This window comes from Eulemur rufifrons, chromosome 2 (genome assembly GCF_041146395.1).
Source record: "Eulemur rufifrons isolate Redbay chromosome 2, OSU_ERuf_1, whole genome shotgun sequence".
NCBI lineage: Eukaryota > Metazoa > Chordata > Mammalia > Primates > Lemuridae > Eulemur > Eulemur rufifrons.
The window spans coordinates 68,601,162-68,620,272 of record NC_090984.1 but is presented as its reverse complement, the minus strand read 5'-3'; the positions used below and the strand labels follow the sequence as shown (position 1 = coordinate 68,620,272).

General features: G+C 36.7%; 1 protein-coding gene across 8 annotated transcripts in view; it reads right to left on the bottom strand.

Annotated features, from left to right (window-relative positions):
• The window catches only part of NPAS3 (neuronal PAS domain protein 3), an 831,381-nt gene that overhangs the window by 405,789 nt on the left and 406,481 nt on the right, over window positions 1-19,111 (bottom strand). For 5 of the 8 annotated variants that reach the window (XM_069464135.1, XM_069464097.1, XM_069464113.1 and 2 more), the window contains one exon: window positions 13,598-13,680. In XM_069464135.1, coding sequence (XP_069320236.1) covers window positions 13,598-13,680 — 83 coding nt within the window. The remainder of the gene's footprint in view (window positions 1-13,597; window positions 13,681-19,111) is intronic. The other 3 variants (XM_069464104.1, XM_069464121.1, XM_069464131.1) reach the window with 1 other exon arrangement.

Sequence of the window (19,111 nt, the reverse complement as noted above, 5' to 3'; positions counted from 1 at the left end):
GAGTTTTATCTCCTATGTGACTACAATTCTAAAAGTATAATTTAAAATGTCATTGAACTATCCTTATGGATTAAAGATGCAATTAAAATAGTCATTGATATTATCATTTGCCTTTGTATTTATGTAGAACTCACAGACTTCCCACTTACAAAAAAAAAAAAAAGAAAGAAAGAAAGAAAGGAAGGAAGAAAGGAAAAAGAAAAAATTTTCTGTTTCTTTAGGTCAATTCTATCCTTGGCCTAATCTCTATACCAGATGAAATTTACTAAAACATTGTATCAACCTAAAATGAAGTATAACAGCATATTATTTTAGAGGACATTTTTCTGGTGGCCTAAAGAGTCCTTGCATTTTTTTTTTTTTTTTTTTGTATCTTTAGAAATGAGGGAAAGTATTGCTCTGACCTGACAATTTCCTGCAGCAGTTATCTAGCCTCATGGGTATTTGAGTAGGCTCCTCTCTGTGGGTAAATCCAATCATTAGTTACACATTTTATTCATCCAGAACAACAAATTTTAGAATAATTTCACTAATTCCCCCAAATGTTTATTTTTTACCCACAGAGGTAAAGCAAAATGGCATGACATTTTCTTTTCTTAGGCAGTATTCTATTACACTGTCACAAAATAACACCATCCCATGGATTCCTTACCTTGCAATCATAAATCATCAGATCCTGAATTGGCAAGTGTCTGAGAAGTGATATTCACAAGCAACTAAAAACAGCTGGAGACTGACTGACCAGGGACATCTGACCCAGCTCCTCAGCTGGCCCATAGTCTCATGCCTGCAGTCCAGGGACGATGACGGTGGAACATACTAGCAAACCCTGCAGTGCCCTTCCCCCAGGAGGAGCCAATAGGTCTTGGTTTTCTGTGGTCTGTAATGGTTATAGGGTCAGGCTCAGAAAACCATTTGCAAACATGTATCAGCCATGAGGTACATTGGAAGGCTCATCTTGAAATCAGCTATTCATTCCACAACTGATTTTCAAGAGACAAGGATCACAATTTTATTTTGGCTGATTTATAGAAAGTCAAATGTTTGGTTTTTAATTCCTTTCTTCTTTTTACTTGTCTGTATTTCTTGATTTTCAACACATTTTTCCCACTTTGTGTAGTTTAACAAAAAGAGGTATTTGACACCCCCCCCCCCACCAACACACACAGGGACAACTACTTATGAAAGATTCTTCTATAGTAATCTTTCTGTCTTTAAAAAGCTAGAGAAGTAGATTATAGATTGACATTATAATTGTTCGATTATGTGTTCAGTTTGGCTCTTATAATATTTAGAGATTTTAACATCTTAAAATAACTTTGATTCTTCTAAGGCACTTTCCCACAAGTATGTTTTGCAGAATACCGCCAGTCCAGAATGTTCACAGGTGTCTGCAATCAGCTTAGTTTGAGAGAAATGCACATTACCACCCACTCACCCACCATCTTTCCTCAAACCCAGATGAACCCAAAAGGCTTACAAAGTTCTGGAGACTGAGATAGGAAGGCAGCCCTGGCCACACTGACTGGGTTTTGGGTCCCTGATAAATGATGGTCAGCTGGTGTCACCCTAACTCCACATCATTCCTAGGTGACGCTGGTAACAACAATATGATGTCTGCTACCACCAAGGACTATTCTAAAGCCAAGAAGAGCACCATAATCTGGCACAGATGTGCAAATATCTATTATATATCACCACAGAGGTATAAGAAATAAAGTTATTCAAATTCTTATTTGATGCAACACCTTACGATTTTCTGTCAAGTTTGAAAACTGATACAGGTTGAGTATCCCTTATGCAAAATGCTTGGGACTAGAAGTGTTTCAGATTTTGGAATATTTGCATAATACCAAATGAGATGCCTTAGGAATGGGACCCAAGTCTAAACACAAAATTCATTTATGTTTCATATATACTGTATACACATAGCCTGAAGATAATTTTACAAAATATTTTTAATAATTTTGTGCATGAAACAAAGTTTTGACTGAATTTTGACTGTGACCTATCCCATGAGATTAAGTGTGCAATTTTCCATTAATGGTCATGTTGGCAATCAAAAAGTTTTGGATCTTGGAGAATTTTGATATCAGATTTTCAGATTAAGGACTCTCAATCAGTACAATAATTATCTTTCTGTTCTACTTTAATCTTCAAATAATTTGGCCACCCTTAGTGCCTAAGTAAGAATTAAAGATATGTTCCCATACCTTGCAAACAGTTTTACATTAGCATGCCCCAAACAAAACCTTCCTGATCACGATGAAATTGCTGCTTTTGTTTCCTCCCGCAATCTCTACCATATATGGCCATGCTAAGAGACTAAGACCCTCAAACTATTCCCACAGGGACCCATGTGAACACCAAACTTAAAAGGGGGGTGTGTGTGTGTGTGTGTGTGTGTGGTTGGAGAAGGGGATGAACTGTGTAAGTCTGTGGCCATAAGAAGTGACTGGCCTGAGTCTTGGTGATCTGATTCCCTCCTTTTGCTCCTAGGATTCAGCCTGTCACAGCCAATTTTTCTTGAGCGCTCAGTGTGAGCTTGTGTGTAGTAGATTATCTAATACTATGTGTAGTATCTCATCTAATTCTTGCAGCATTTTATGAGGTAAGAATTGCTACCATCTCCATTTAGAGTTAAGGAAACTGAGGCTTAGAGAGAGTTTAAATAAATTGCCCAGATCTACATAACTAAGAGCAGGGATTCAAATCCAGACATAAGTGATTCAATAGCCACTAGTATATGTTTTATTGAACCATGTTGGTCTGTTTTCTTATTGATCTCTTCCACTCACAGTGAGAATGCTGAGAGACAAAACTATGACTCATTTTTGTCTCCCAGTATTTTCCTCAGTCTCTGATGCAAATTAGGCACTCAGTAAATATTTACTGAACTGAAGCTTAGTACTTTCAGATTTATTGTCTCATTTTTTCTAGATCCTAGCCACCTGAGGTAATTAACTTTGCAACTAGAAAGTCCTCATTTACAATTAGCACTAGTTTCAGTCAAGTGGCCAAATACCATAGCTTTCCTCCAAAATAATAGTTACCTCAAACCCCTTCTCCTCACCCAGACCTCTCACACTATTTCTCAGTGAATGATGACATATATTTACTCTGCAAATCCAAATTAGCAAGGTGCATAAAAACCCAGAGGGCTATGCATCTGCCATATCGATATGCCATTATGAAAATCCTTCTGCGAAGTTCTCCCTTCTGATCTTGACGTGGAAAGGTGCCCTTGCTGGCGTGGCAGATGATGGATTTTGTGTGCAACATGCATGAGGAGAATCACATGTGCATTACAATGTTTCACCAACATAATTTTAATTTATAGCAATGGTTGATGACCAGCTCTTCTAGCTCTTCTGGATTTCTGACTGTTTATTTCCATTTCTCTAAGTTGAGGTTATACAGTATGATAAGAAGAGTAAGGGTATATCACACTTAGGTCTAAAGGAAACATTGATTCTGGAGTACATTTACAAACTACTTTTTCCAGTTGCTTCTAAATTGCGAATGAGAGTATTTTCACAACCTCTTTGGTTTTTAAAAGAAGGATTTTCATTCTCAAGGTAAAAATACATTGTTACTACCAAATTGTAAATTTTTTACTCTGAACTAATATATACTATAAAATATAAATACAATTAATGTAAACAATTTATGTTGTGTTCAATGAAAATTATTTATCCTGCTTTTAACCTGACAGGATTTTATTGATAATATTCCTTTATTCCTTCATTGATAAGGCATTAACATTTTTCTTCAAAACCTGTATGTTATTCTGGAGTATCCAACACTCAGATAGAAACACTAGCAGATGTTTCTCAAACGCGTTTTATATGCCAGGTTCTGTGCTAAGCACTTTGAACTGCACTATCTCATTCTATCCCACAGCGCATGCCTGCCAGGAAAACTTCCACTGTAGTTCTCTCCATTCTAAAGATGAAGAAACTGATGCTTAGAGAGGGAAGAGACCATTCTAGATCTATACAATTAATAAATGAGCAAGTTGGGATGTAAACTCAAATTGGCTGGATGCCAAAATCTATGCACTTAATGAATTTGTCATACTCTCTCCCATGTCTAGGGGATATGGATTAAAACTGAACTTGGGGCCGGGCATGGTGGCTCGCACCTGTAATCCTAGCACTCTGGGAGGCCAAGGCGGGTGGATCGCTCAAGGTCAGGAGTTCGAGACCAGCCTGAGCAAGAGCGAGACCCCGTCTCTACTAAAAATAGAAAGAAATTATATGGACAACTAAAATACATATAGAAAAAATTAGCTGGGCATGGTGGCGCATGCCTGTAGTCCCAGCTACTCGGGAGGCTGAGGCAGCAGGATTGCTTGAGCCCAGGAGTTTGAGGTTGCTGTGAGCTAGGCTGATGCCACGGCACTCACTCTAGCCAGGGCAACAAAGCAACACTCTGTCTCAAAAAAAAAAAAAAAAAAACTGAACTTGGAACACAGAGGTGAGACAAGGCTCTGGTTCTGAGGTTAACTGTGACTTTGCCTGGTAGGATTTATTTGTTCATTCTTTTATTCACCAGGTATTTCCTGAGGACCTATTAAAGGAAGGACTCAAATTTTATACCTTGAATATGCTAATATTAGTACTTGTTCTGGCCCACCTTTGAAAAGGAGCTTATGTTGAATTTAGTGAGATTTGAGCTTTTCAGATAAAAGTTTCATGAGTTAGTTTCTCAGATTGTGGCATATGAAGAGCTCTAATGTTCTCTTCTGTTTTTATATACGAGTTAAAGCAGCAATAACTGTTTAAATGACATGTTTTAAACTTTCACAACTATATGGTATTTTCTCAAAATCATTAATATGATTCCATATAGCCTAACAAGTTAATTTTGAATAATGAATTATACTTTTTCCTCCCAACTGAAATTCTAGGGTGACAAAATATAGGGAAATAATGATTTTTCATCAAATTCTGCACACTCCCATTTTTTAATTTGAGAATGGAGATTTTGACAAAACATACATTCTTGAGATGATGTGAAGACCAGTGAGATAATTCTTGGCAAACCACACTGAGATTCTTCAATGAAACCAATTTTGTAAGTATAAAACATTAACCTAGATAGAAAATAAATGCTAGAGTCAGAGGAATGTCTACTTCATTAAAGCTCAGCAACTTAGACAAAATGCACAGTGCAGGTAGATCCAATTGACTACTTCAATATTAGTTTGCCAAATTAGATAATGGATATATCACATCTCCTTTATAAACCCTATTGCAAAAGTTATGATTCATTTGTATACATATTTCAGTTTAAACCCAGGTTGGTTACAAACAGAAATCGTGAATTAACTTTCAACATTAAAAACATTTTCCTAAATGCCAATACTTTTATCTTATTTGAGGTAAGGACACAGGAGAAGTGAACAACAGACTTAAGAATTTTCTGCTTTTCTTATCCATTCTTTCTTTTCAAATAAAAATACTACAATCCTTACTTTTGATTGTTTTATAGCTCAATTGATAAGGTGTATTCCTTTTTTTTTTGTTCAAGAAAATTTAAAAGCAACTAATTTAAATATGCAAAATTATCTTGAGTTGTTCATACGTGAACTTAAAAGCCATGCAACACAGGAAAATTAAGTAATTATGCCTCCAAGTTATTTACTGCAATTAAGCTCATTTATCATATGCAAATTAGTGCAAACTGGTCTCATTAGTTACTAAATTACTCAATATGAGCTGAACAATGTAGCACTCCAGTTTGTAATGAAAAATCCCTGTAGAGGCAAGCAGTATCAATTAAGCTAATTTGCATATGCAAATATATTCACTAACTTTCTCTTTTTCTATATTTAGTTTTACATTTTCTTACCATTCTGGATCATAGGGAGACTACAGGGTCACTCATCTTTTTCTCCTTCCTCTATCTCAGCTAAAGGAATTAATTCAGAATGCTTCTATTATTTGAAATCATTTTATTTTATTTTAGCATTGATGTCCAGCAGGAGACTGCTTTAACAACAAAAGCCATCAGGAATAAGAACATGCAGCTTCCTAGAGATAATCATTTCATTTATACTTATAAGTTCCAATAAAATAAATGAGGGTGAAATTCTAACTCACCAATAAGATAGAAAGTAGACTTGAAGTTATCACTCTCTTTCACAGAAGACTTTTGAAAGCATTACACCATCAAATGTAAAAGGAATACTGACTTGGCTAGGCAGTATCTTAATAAATAACAATTTTTATCTTTGTATTAGTCAGCTTTTGAGCTGTTTTAGGTATATTCACTTTCCTTTGCCCAGATGTTTGAATTGTACTAGTCAACCCTTTATTCTCTTTTGCTAAATGAGATTAAAGGAAATGTCCAAGATAGAAGATTTGGCCACAATCCCACACCCACAACCCAGCACTTCACCCACAACCCAACACTGTCACAGTAGCTCCTTTCGCCTACACCTCCAGTGTATTTTCTCTATCAGAATATTTTGTGTAGTTTTCTACAATTTTGGCTGGGTCTCAGAGACTGGAGTGGAACTGTGGCTAGAAATACTTGAATAATAACAAAGACATAAATAAGAGACTATTTATTTTTTGTTTTCCTTATTACGTCAACCACACATTTTTTAAAATTTCTAGTAGAGGACCTGTATGTTCTCTACTAACTCTGCAGGACCAAAATAATATATGGGGCCAACTAATCATGATTCCAGCATATGCTCTTAACCAATCTTCAAAATGTGATTGACAATAGAAATCTAGAAATTTAAATGTAAATCTTGACCTGATTTTCTTCTAAATCTGATCCATAACAGCCTCTGTAAAATACAGGCTCTTCTTTTATTTGAAGCATGACTCTACCCCATATTCCATGGGTGAAGGTGTTGAGAGGGGAAAAAAGCCACATAAACGGTATCTGACCGTTCAATGGTCTATGATGTCACCCATTTTATTCACACAAGTCTTTGATTATTTTGCCTAATAAATAAAATATAATGGCCAGGCATGGTGGCTCATGCCTGTAATCCTAGCACTCTGGGAGGCCGAGGCGGGTGGATTGTTTGAGCTCAGGAGTTCGAGACCAGCCTGAGCAAGAGTGAGACCCCATCTCTACTAAAAATAGAAAGAAATTATATGGACAGCTAAAAATATATATCAAAAAAAAAAAATTAGCCAGGCATGGTGGCACATCCCTGTAGTCCCAGCTACTTGGGAGGCTGAGGCAGGAGGATCACTTGAGCCCAAGAGTTGGAGGTTGTTGTGAGCGCAGCCGATGCCACGGCATTCTAGCCCGGGCAACACACTGAGACTCTGTCTCAAAAAAAAAAAAAAAAAGAAATATAATAAAATATAACTACATTTGAGCTCCCTTCTCCACCATTTTTAGAAAATATGTATTTTAATGAAACTGTTCTGCTTAGGGCATCACCACAGACCCTATCTGTGCCTTAGACAACAGAGTTTTCCACTAATAAATGATCTTTGCAAAAACAATTACTTCTCTAATATGGTGGGGAACATAGGAAATCATGCAACCACACTACCTGGCCTTTTCTCCACTCCCAGTGAGAGAACTTTAGCTGCTATAACCTTAGAATATTCTTGGAGGTTCTTTCTTGGTCTCCCTACAAAGAGTCTGCCCATGGGATTCTCTTTCAGTTTGGTGCCTGTATGTTCTAAGAGCAGTGCAAAAATTCCTTTATGGACAGAAATAATGCAAGGTCAATGTCATAGATACAGGAGGGTTCATGTAATATGGCCAAGCATAACACTGACACATGGATACCACACTTCCACCATTACCTCCGTGTTTTAGGGCATTTCTTACAGAATATTCTTTTTGTTCTCTCAAGACTTAAATAATAAATGCATTTCTGTGTCATTTATGTACAAACATGTGGGTACTTATGATTATATTCATATAACTCACAAAATGAGTTATGGATAAGGACTGTTTTATTAATCATTTTTAAGTATATTACACAATATCAGTAATAAAATGTCTATCTCTATATAGTTCAACGTAATGTGCTGACAACGAATACAAACAAACCTTAAAAATTTCCATGTATTAGGTTTGATTTGTTTTAACACCTGTGAGGTGAGTAAAGTAGTATTACTATGGAGTATGCAAAACACAATATTGCAACTTTATATAACAATTATATAAGCATTATTTACAGAATGAAAAAAACTTAAATCCTTCTGCTAAGGGCATACAAATAATTACAGCACTCCATTCATAAATCTGGAACCTAAGGGGAAAATCATTCCAGTAGTTAATTTTATGACTTACAAAGATAGTATCTGTAACCATTTTGTGTTTTGTTCACTTTGATAAGGTAAAATATGAATATTCTATCTGGTCCCTAAAATGAAAAAGTAAAAATAAATACCACTCATACTTTCTCATATTAAGGAAATCCTGAAGTGGGAACACAATGCCCTAAGAGAACTTTTAAAGCAGGAACCAAATTTGTGCTTAATGTCATGTACTATATTCAGGAAAGATCCCTCATAATGAACTCGGAAAGTGTCTGGATTTTTACTTAGCCTGCCACAAAATGTACGGTTCCCAGTATTAACCCCTGGCCTTCCCATTCCTCATCTAATTTATAAAAGTCAAAGAAAAACATAGTGAACTATAATCCCTTGACTCAAGCCCAGTAGGTACATTTCACAGCCCTGTAGTTGCAAGGCTGACATCCCTCGAACTCTCCACTCTCCTGCAGAAGATGTCTCTGTCCTAAAATTCATGCCTGAAACAGACACAGGTTCACTAGGACTATCGTGCTCATCACAGTCAGTAGTGAGGCTGCTGTGTGACTGACGGCCTCAGAGTTTCACAGTACCCAGTCTGGGCCTTGGCCCTGTCTACATACACTGGTATTTAATCATTAGATCCAATATTGGTATTGGAATTTGGCTTTGCAAGAACTGATTTTACATTGATAGGATCTCCAATTAAGTTTAATTTTTTTCCCCTTTCAGTGGAAAAGTAGGCAAATTTTCAGTGATCCCACCAAATTTTCTTATTTTTCCTAAGAGACTGTATGGCTACTTAGATGTACACAGCAAAAACACATATTATAGTCAGAGAATGGGTATACCAAAATTTAAGAAGCCCATCCTCACCCTCTACCCCTAAACCCTCTGCATCAAGGAGTGCTTAGCATGTGCTTCAGTGAGACAATCCCGGGAGCACAGGGAGCAGGAGAGCGTGGTGCCTGGTGCAGTGAAGCCACAGACCTTTTCTGAACTCCATACTGGTATTCAGAACTGACCTCTACTTCACCTTCCAAACTCAATCAGTTCCCTAATTCTGTTCACTCCAACTATAAATGTCTTCATTCTTCCTTCCTATTGCCAATGTCTTTTAAAATGCCCTTATCATTTCTTGGGAAGTATAATCTAGTGTTAGCATCCTGGGTTCAAATTCAACTCTATTACCTCAACAGACATGAGAGATTGAGTTATGCAAGCTTACTAAGTCTTAGTTTACTTAATTTTAAGATGTACCTAAATCATAGCACCTATCTCGTAGGTACATATTGTGAGTATATGATGATATAAAGAAGAGAACTTAATTAGCACAATACACAAAACTTAGTACATAGTAAAAATTCAATAAATTTAGGCTAAAATCCATCTAGGCTAAGCTTTTATAATTGAAATAAACACACACACACACACACACACACACATCCCAGTTGGTATTTGCTTACAAATGCAAACTTTTAGATATAATCAAAATACCCAATAGCAAGAAAATGGTTAAATAAATTATGGTACATCCTAGTGTGGAATGACATTTAGCCATTAGTAATAATGAAAACCAATCCTTTCTTAATACAGACATGACCACAAGATATTGATTTTAAAAAGGCTGATTGCTAAAGAGCACATAATTGGCCAATAGAGTTATTTTTACATCTATTTTCCAATATGCACAAAATGCTTGGCCTGAGAATCTCAGAGAAATAAACATACTCACGCAACATGAAAAACGCAATTCTCCCTTGACACTCCCTTCTCAATTCTCATTCTTCCTTTACCACTAACACCCAGATTCTGTTCCTTTACCTTCTATTATTACTCTTTGGGTTTTTCTTCTGTACCTAATACTTTACTGTAACTGTTTCAATTGACAAAACCTATGATATCTCTTTAGTACTTGTTCTACTCAAGGATTTATCCTCAGCCACCTTGACATTATTAATACTCCATCCTCTGCCAAAATCAAAATCCTGTGGTTTTGCCTTCCTTCCTGTCTACTCCCTTCTCATCTTTCTTCTATTGTCCTCTTAAATGATGGCATGTCCCAGGGCTGCCTCTCCTGAACCTTCTCTTTGTTCCACATATTTTCCATGGTGTGTATCCCATTGCTTGATTTGAACTTTACATCTAAATACCAGTGACCAGTAATTCCCAGGCCTGCTTTCAGCCCTAGCCTCAATATTGCTCTAGAGGAACCAGACCCCAGTTTCCAACTGCTTATCTCCTATCAAGTTGGCTATTTAAAAGCATATCCCTTTCAACTTCTCTCAGGTAATAGGATCATCAGACGACTAGTTACCAATCTAGAAAACATCTTTCCCCCAGTGATTGCAAGCTAGTCTAAGACAGCAGCCATGTACAGTGAATTCTGTGTTCTTACTAAGTATATGAAACTTTGGATGACTATACACTGTGGAGTTAGAGACCATACCTATACCTTGTTGACCATATAGGTCTTTATCAAGTGGAGGAAGAGTAAGAAGAAAGCAAGGGAAGGAATAATTCATCCCAGTCTTCATGAATTTCCTTGACTCTTCTGTGGACCCTCATGAAACAAAATGTAGAAGTCATCTTATCCTTGCAGAACACTGAGATAGTGTTGAATGTGGTAAAGACATAGGCTCGAGGGTTTCCCTGATATTTAGGCAAAACAACTAATTGATAGCTTAGTGGAGGCTCTTCCTGTTATTACTACTTCACAACATTTCTTGTCCATAATTCTAGTATTTAGAGTACTATATAGTTCTTCCATTAGTGTTAAAATCAAATGATATAAGAAGTTTTAGTTTCTATGGCAATTACAAGATTGTATAGTACAAACATGATTGGATGTCTCATTTTTTTTTTTTTTTTTTATAAGACAAAGTCTTACTCTGTCACCCAGGCTGGAGTGCAGTGGTGCCATCATTGCTCACTGTAACCTCAAACTGTTGGGCTCAAGTGATCCACCCACCTGAGCCTCCCAAACAGCTAGGACTACAGGCACACGCTACTACATCAGCTAATTTTTTTTTAAAAGATGGGGTTTCTCTACATTACCTAGGCTCTCGAGCTGCAGCCTCAAGTGATCCTCCTGCCGTGGCCCCTAAAGTGCTGAGAATGCAGGCATGAGCCACCACGCCCTGCTGGATGCTCGACTTTATTGCAAGCATCCCTACCACCTATACTTCCCCTGAAAGCCAATAGCTGTGAACATATTCCAAATGTGGCCAGCCATATTTGGCAGTTTTCTTGTATGAAGGTAATTTTTTTTCTTTTCAATTTGTACCTATTTATCTTTGTTCCATACTCTGAAGCCACACAGATTCTCTTTTTTTTTTTTTTTTTTTTTTTTGACACGAGGCCTTCAAATATATAAAGAAGGCATCAATGTCCCTTTTAAGTCAGGTGTTTTCCAAACTAAACTTCTCCTGGCCCTTTGCCACTCTCCCATCCAGCTGTCTATGTTTCCTTTAAGTGTCGTGTCTGAGTAGAGTGTGACAAACCCAAAATGGAGATGAGCTTGCAGACTCACTCTAGATACTCTATTTTCTCAACAAAGTATAATGTTGAATTGGCATTTGGGACAGTCATTCTACATTACGTTTTTATACTGAGATTATGTTCAATTCAAACTTCTAAGTTTTGTGTCCGTTTAAATTCTTGCAGTTCCTAAGTCACCTTCCCCATAGGACTTTGGAGTCATGATTTCCAGAAAGAATTCAGAACATAAGAATCTAGGGCTACTTTTCAAATCATCTTTTTTCATTAGTAAGTCTTAGGCACCAACTGCTTCAAAATATAAATAGGAGTAGTCCTGACACCAGAATCTAACAATACATATGTCATGGCCCATACAAAACTTATAACAAAGATTCTGAACAAAGTATGAACAGGAGAAAAGGAAATAAAAACATGATCCCTTCTGTATCCTTGAAACTAATCCTAGGTTACTGCAAAGGTAATTCAAAATTTTATGCACACATTAAAATAGCAACTCCCAAGGTGTGTTTCTAGAAACATCAGCTCTAAAATATATTAACAGATATTAATGGAAAAATGAAAAATAAGATTAAACAAAAATAAACAAAGTAAGACTCTTCAAGACCTTAAATTTGTAAATGTGAATTGTGGTTATCTCAGACCTGCTGGAACATCAGAATTATCTCAAAAGGTTGTTAAAAACCACAAATTCCTGGTAAAAACCAGAAATTCCCTTTAAACTCTGATTTAGTAGATGCAGAGGTTGAGGCCCAAGAATGCATCCTTTGAACAAGTGTTGAGTGATTCTGAAACTGCCAAAAAAGAAACTGCTTTGGAGAAACACTGGAATTTGACCATGAGCTAATTTTTTAGGGAGAATCTGTTAACAGTTTCCTAAAGGTACATACTTTGGGAATAATATGCTAGATTCAGTACTGCTTTTGACTATCTAGAAAATGAAAGCACCATAATGGCCATTTTTAGGAACTCTAAAATGAACAGGAATCTGGAGTTTACCTTTATTTTACCCCAAGGTTTAAAAAAATATAACCACTTTTTCCAAATACAATAAGCTGCCTAAATATCCCAAACGTGTCTGCTTCTCTAATTCCATGTAAAAAATATATCCTCCATAGTTAAAAGAAGATTTGGCCATGGCAACATTTACCCTGAAAGCAAGAACAATGTAGAACAATTATCCATGGTTGAAGACAAATGTGTTGAATTGATGAGAAAGTCTTAAAGTTTTGAATAAGCAAGATGCTGAGTTTGGGATGAATCTTCTCTGGGGCTAAGTAGCTACAGTTCCATCCTAACAACCTTCACATTTATTTGTCATGAAATTCATTGGAAAAATCAATTATTATCTGTTTCTTTTCACTTAAGAAAAGAAATTTTCTAATTTGGGGAGGCAAACATTGAGATTGGAAGCACTTACAAATACAAACTCAAGCAAAGAACTGAAACTTGGCAACACGTAAAAATGTCACAGTACTTTCACAACAAAACTTAGCTCTTCCAAAAACAATATATAGCTCCAAAGACACACACATATATCCACTTACAGATACAGCACACACACATCATTCTGGGAACAGCCAGTTATCACACATTGCGCATCAACTAGATAGTGCAATCCATCTAAATTATTACAGCACAAATAATACTTGCCCTCCCTTTCTCATTAATATTCTCTCAAGGGATGGCTTTCTAAAAAGAAAAAAATAAATTCATAAGAATTTCAGAATTCCAAGATTAAATAGCAACAAATACATAGTTGAAATTTAAAAAAAAAAATTATTTTAAAAAGACTAAACATACGGATTTGTTTTAATAAAATATAAGCAACCTTCTTTTTGTTTTAAAGGTACCTGCAAAATGTGACTTCCCAAATGTGCTTCAAATACTTCAATGGCTAGTGCACTGGGGCTTCTCCTTCGTTGTGCACCTATAACTTGAAAGAAAAAAGAGAAAGAAAGAAAAGAAAGAAAGAAAAATTAAGTTGGAGCTCTGATTTCATACCTTCAGCTTAATTTCTCTTGAATTGCATCTCCACCTCGTTACTACAGCAGTGAGATCTGAAACACCACCCGGTACAATTTTGGTTCCGAGTTGTCTGAGCATAAGCACAGCCTAGGTTGAATTTTCAATTCAGAATTTCAACTGCTTAGACACATTAATAAAACACATTTAGACTTTCTCAAGAAAGTCTTTTGGATTGTTTTTCCTATATTGGAGTAAAAACATATGAATGTATAGATTCCTTTAAAATAAATTAGTACACTGTTTTTCTTAAAAGTAAGGTATTGATATTTTCAAGCATCTGCATACTGTATTTTTCCCTCCAGAAAAAAACCTCAACTTTTTATATCCTCTATGCTAGAAAAACACAAATGACATTTTTTTCTATTTTCTAATGCAATAACTTTCTAACAAATTTATAACACAACGTATTAGGTAAGACAGTCTCATTAATGACTGTTTGCACTAGTGTTAAGTGTCCCAAGGTGGCTGGATTTCACATTTACTGCATATTCACATGGACCAACTGAAGCCCAGGTGAACCCTTGGCCGGCATGTGCCTCACCAGGTCAGTTATTGTTTCTTAGCTCGAGTTCCTGAACATTTTTGTTCTCCTCCTAACTTAGAGTCAATCATTTTTCTTCTTGGCATACCCCACATGCTTTTTCTGTAGGCACCTGCCACCCAAGGAACCCCAATAATCCCTAACAAAAGTGGGCTTGAAGCATGCTATTTTTGGAGTCCAGAATTGAGGGTCATCTCCTTATAATTTTTTTTTTAACAAGCGGTACCAGTTTGCTCTTAAACCTGTTCCTCTGGGTATTTAAGTTTTCAAACATCAGAAAAATCTGGTCGCTTTACAGTGATTTATGAAAGAAAATATTCAGATATTTTCTATATTTCCAACAAGTAAATTTCTTGTGTTTTTGTGATTTTTCTTGAAAATTTTATTACAAATGATTGTCCCCTCAAGCCCAGATATTACTAATTGAAAATAAAATAAAAATCCCCTACTTTCTTACTTCTAAAAATCTTTTCAGCTAGCTGACAAGAAAATTCCAGCAAAATGCTACTGGCATAATTCTGTTTCATTTCAGTTACTAAATTGGTCAGTTGGATCCATAGCTTAGCAGGGATTTTAATATACATGCACTTATGATTATTGTGGTGTGCGAAAGTAGGGAGTTAGTTCACCCCTACAATTGTGAGTTAGTGTCTGCAATGTCGAAAAGGCACTTTGAAAACAGCATGAGTGTTAAGTATCATTATTACTAGCAAGAGAAAAACCAAAGGGGCATTTTTTCAATGGGAAAATTTATAAAATATAATTGAAGAGTGATTATTATGAAAGAATGTTCCAGCTGGAAGGGATCTTAGAGATCTCTAACCTTCTCATTTGCTTCAGAAGCAAAACATATAACTAAAAATCTTAAAACAGAAAAATCAGTATTCTATGCTCAGATTAATCTTTATTACAAATATAGACATAGGATTTTTTAAATTCTAATATTCAGATATACTTTAGACAGTACTACCGTGTGTGTGTGTGTGTGTGTGTGTGTGTGTGTATGTGTGTGTGTGCACGCGCATGCTTCTGATTAATTTCCTATTCTAACATGCACATTACTCCCTTCAAAACTCCTTTGGCATTTTTGATAATGCAGCTGTCTTGCTGAATACTGTTTTCAGTTTCTAGAGTGTTAATTGCACATTATGGTAGCTTGGTGTGAATGATCCCACATGAATAAAATCTGCAGTCTTTTTTTTTTTTTTTTTGGTAAGATTATGGGGGTGGGTGGCTTTTGGGAGGGAGAAGGGAGAGTTGAAAAACTTCAAGTGTCCACTCTATTTTTGAGGCAGTAATTAGGATTCAGAAAGCTCCTTATTAATAGTTCATAATTAGGGGGCACTTCAGGGCTTCCAACTACAAAGTTCAAAATAAACCACTGCACCTCACAAAAAAATTGACTGGTTTTAGAGAATATAAAATATTCTACAAAGAACTGGATTACAACGGGGCCAAGAGAGCAACAGCCTCCAGATACTAAGAGACCCTAAAACATCACAGGAAATGTAAGGAGAGTGTTTATTTTCTAGAAGGCCCAAGATGGCAGCTCAAATGCCTTCTAGAAACATCGAGACAATTGTCTTCAGTGGGGTGCACAGGGTTTATTCAAGCCTGGCTATTGGTGGCCTTTCTTTTCCTGCATTTTCCCCACTAGAGCTCAGACTGTTCTCTAAATAAATGTCTTCATACATGAGTTTTACCTGCATCGTTATTCTTTGTTCTTCAAGTTCTCTAGAAATCTGAGTGTGTATCCCCATACATGCTAGCATAATATATAAGTATCTTGTAAGTAGTTTCATGCTATTCTATTCAATGGCATTTTTATGGCACGGGAACTTCTCTTGATTTATATGTTTTGCACTTATGCAGGTGATGTGGGCTGTAATGACAGTTCCTAATTTTACAACCAACATAAATATGTTAAACAGGAGCCCATTATGCCCTTGGTAGGAGCCCAGATTTAACTCTAGCATTATTGCTAACTGAATAGATGTTAAATATGTACTTCTTATCTTGCACTTATCCAATCACATTTGGCATTTTGAGAATTGAGACAATGATCTGATAACTCAGAAATAATGCAAACACATTTATTTTGTTTCTCCGAGTTAATCTCATCGTGTTTATAGAGTATCATTAATACCTAAAGAAAAACTAAAGGGACATTTCCTCCTTGGGGTCCATCATCCTCAGAAAAGTAATAAATTGTTTTTGAGGCTCTCTCAGATTTCTGTATTTTGGAAATTGACAATTTCTAAAACCATATGGTAGCTCAGACATAATGTACACTTATTATTGCTGAAGAGGCAATGTTTCATCAAATCTACCGATATAGTTATTTGTCTGTTCAATTTTAAGAGGCTACTCTCTGCATTTAAAGAACACTAACAAAATTAACAAAACCCCCACCCATACATATACCCACAGGACATTGCCAAATAAAAGGAATGTGCAATCCCTAGTCTGTGAAGATCATGTCACCAGCTAGCTCGCTGACAGTGAGATGTGAGAGGTGTGTAAGTTGAACAGTTTATCCAAACTGTTATAGGAAAGAAAGATCAAACCATGGTAATTCAACTTAAAATTCAATTCAACATTTGCTGAGTGCCTATGCAATGTTGGGACAATTTCTAGCTACTATAAGGTAACTAATGTTATGAAACCCAATAGTCCAAAAGAAAATTTTATGCAATTTAAAACAAAAACTAAGCCTAGCATATAATTATCAACAAACACCACAACCCTACTACCTTGTGTTTTACAAAGGTTAATAATAAAACACCTAGCATTTTAAGAGACTTTAAATGGAAGAGATACATAGGGAGAAAGGTTTTTCATTTCAAAAAAAAAAAAAAAATCAACTAAAGAAATTCTAATTGTCTCCTTCAGAAATCCAAAATGATATGATGAATCATTAGGACTGTGCATTTGGCCTTTCTCTCATTAAAAAGTAGAAGACTTGGAAGGAAACCACAGTCTGAAACATGTATCTGAAAAATTAGTTTGGCCCCTCAACAATGTCAGCAAAAATGTTCTAATCTGGACTTTTCAGCATCACCTCACACGGTGGTCTTTGAGAATTAATTGAGTGCAGTAAAGGACAATCCTTCTTTTGGGAAATGCAGCGCATACTCCCAGTCCTATTCCTCACCAGCTCCTCACCTCAGGGGACACACCAGCATGAGGAAGGTGGAGGATTAGTGCTCAGTGGGAGTTGACCTATTCAGCCGAAAGGTCAGCTTGCCACAGAAGAACACATTACGAACAGAAACAGGACAGCTCAGTGGACACACATAATGAAAGGGGGGAAAGCCAAGAGCCCTACTTCCCTTGCATCCCGCCCTGCCCTTTTCCTTCACGCCCCCAGCCCCTCAACAGCACCGTTCACAGTGGGAAGGTAGACCACAGGCACAGAGGAGCTTGCTCTCCGAAGGATCACTTGAAACAGGTGTTCAAAGGTGAAGGTGGACATGACATCCTGAGGCAGGATTTCCCATGGATTGCTTTATTAGGACAAAGCAGGCACTGGCAGATAGGGAAGACCATTTCAGAGGTACTTTCTCATTTCCCCCTACACGTGGCAACAGTACAGTGCCATACGTAAATGTAGCCTTAAAGTTCTGCATGCAGTATCTCAAGAATGGAACCAGGAAGCAGCCACCTAGCAAACAGGCCAGCTTCATGCAGGGTCACCTCTGATGGCTGCCCTCTGAATCCTTTATCCAAGCGGTAAGGACCTGATCCCACACTGAGCTCGTGGGGAAGGAAGGACTAAAGGGCGTGCTAATGGAATCCCTGGACATCACTCCCTGGGCTGGGCGTTAGCATTTGGGCTGAGCGAAGTGAGGCTCTGGGAAAGAATGGAGTACAGAATGCTTAATGAGTCTTTCCATGGCTACTGAAGAAAAGAAAAGGGATTTTCCTTGAAGAATCTCAATGAAGCGTCCTCGCTGTAAAGCCAAGGAAGCCAGAGAAGGTTTTCTCAGGAGCCCCTTAAGTTCAGAAGGTACATATTAGTGTGTGTGTATGTGTGTGTGTGTGTGTGTGTGTGTGTGTGTTTCCCTATCAAAATAAAAATTTCTATGTTTGCATATAATATGAGACTAAATCTTCATTCGGAAACCGGCCCTCGCAGCTCTGCCTACTGTGAGTCCCACATTCACAAACTGGATCCTTTGAACAGTAAACTCTTCAGTGTTCGTGCATGCCTTAGACACTGGGGGAATTTCAGGTCTGGAGAAGAAACACTGAAATAGTTAAGCTGGGTACCAGCTTAATCCATATCGCAATGCTGCATTTGAAACTCTGTTGTTGAAAGCACTGTATGTGGACTTTTCATGCAGCGCATCATGTAAATATCTGAAAACAAATAAAAACAATGCTTTTTTCAATGTACTTTCACCAAGATTAGTTTCTGCTATTTAAAATACAGGATAATTGATGACCACAGAAAAGAAATAGGGACATTAATCACATGCTTGATTAAAAATAAACACCAGGAAAAAACCCTCCTGTATTCAGGAGTACACTTTGAGTTTATTTTTAAAATCATACTTAGTGGATCTTTCGTAAAAAACTGTCTTCATAATTCATATGCCAGAGCCTATTAGCACATTACATTACCAATTTAGACCAAAAAAGGTATTTAATCATACAAGTGCAACTTCACAAAGTCTTATGCTGATCTAAAGTTCTTTGACGCGATACATATTTAAATGTCTTCCACAATTTAAGTATGGACTGAATGAATTAGGGATGACATGACTGTGAAAGTTGAAATACTTACAAATGAACT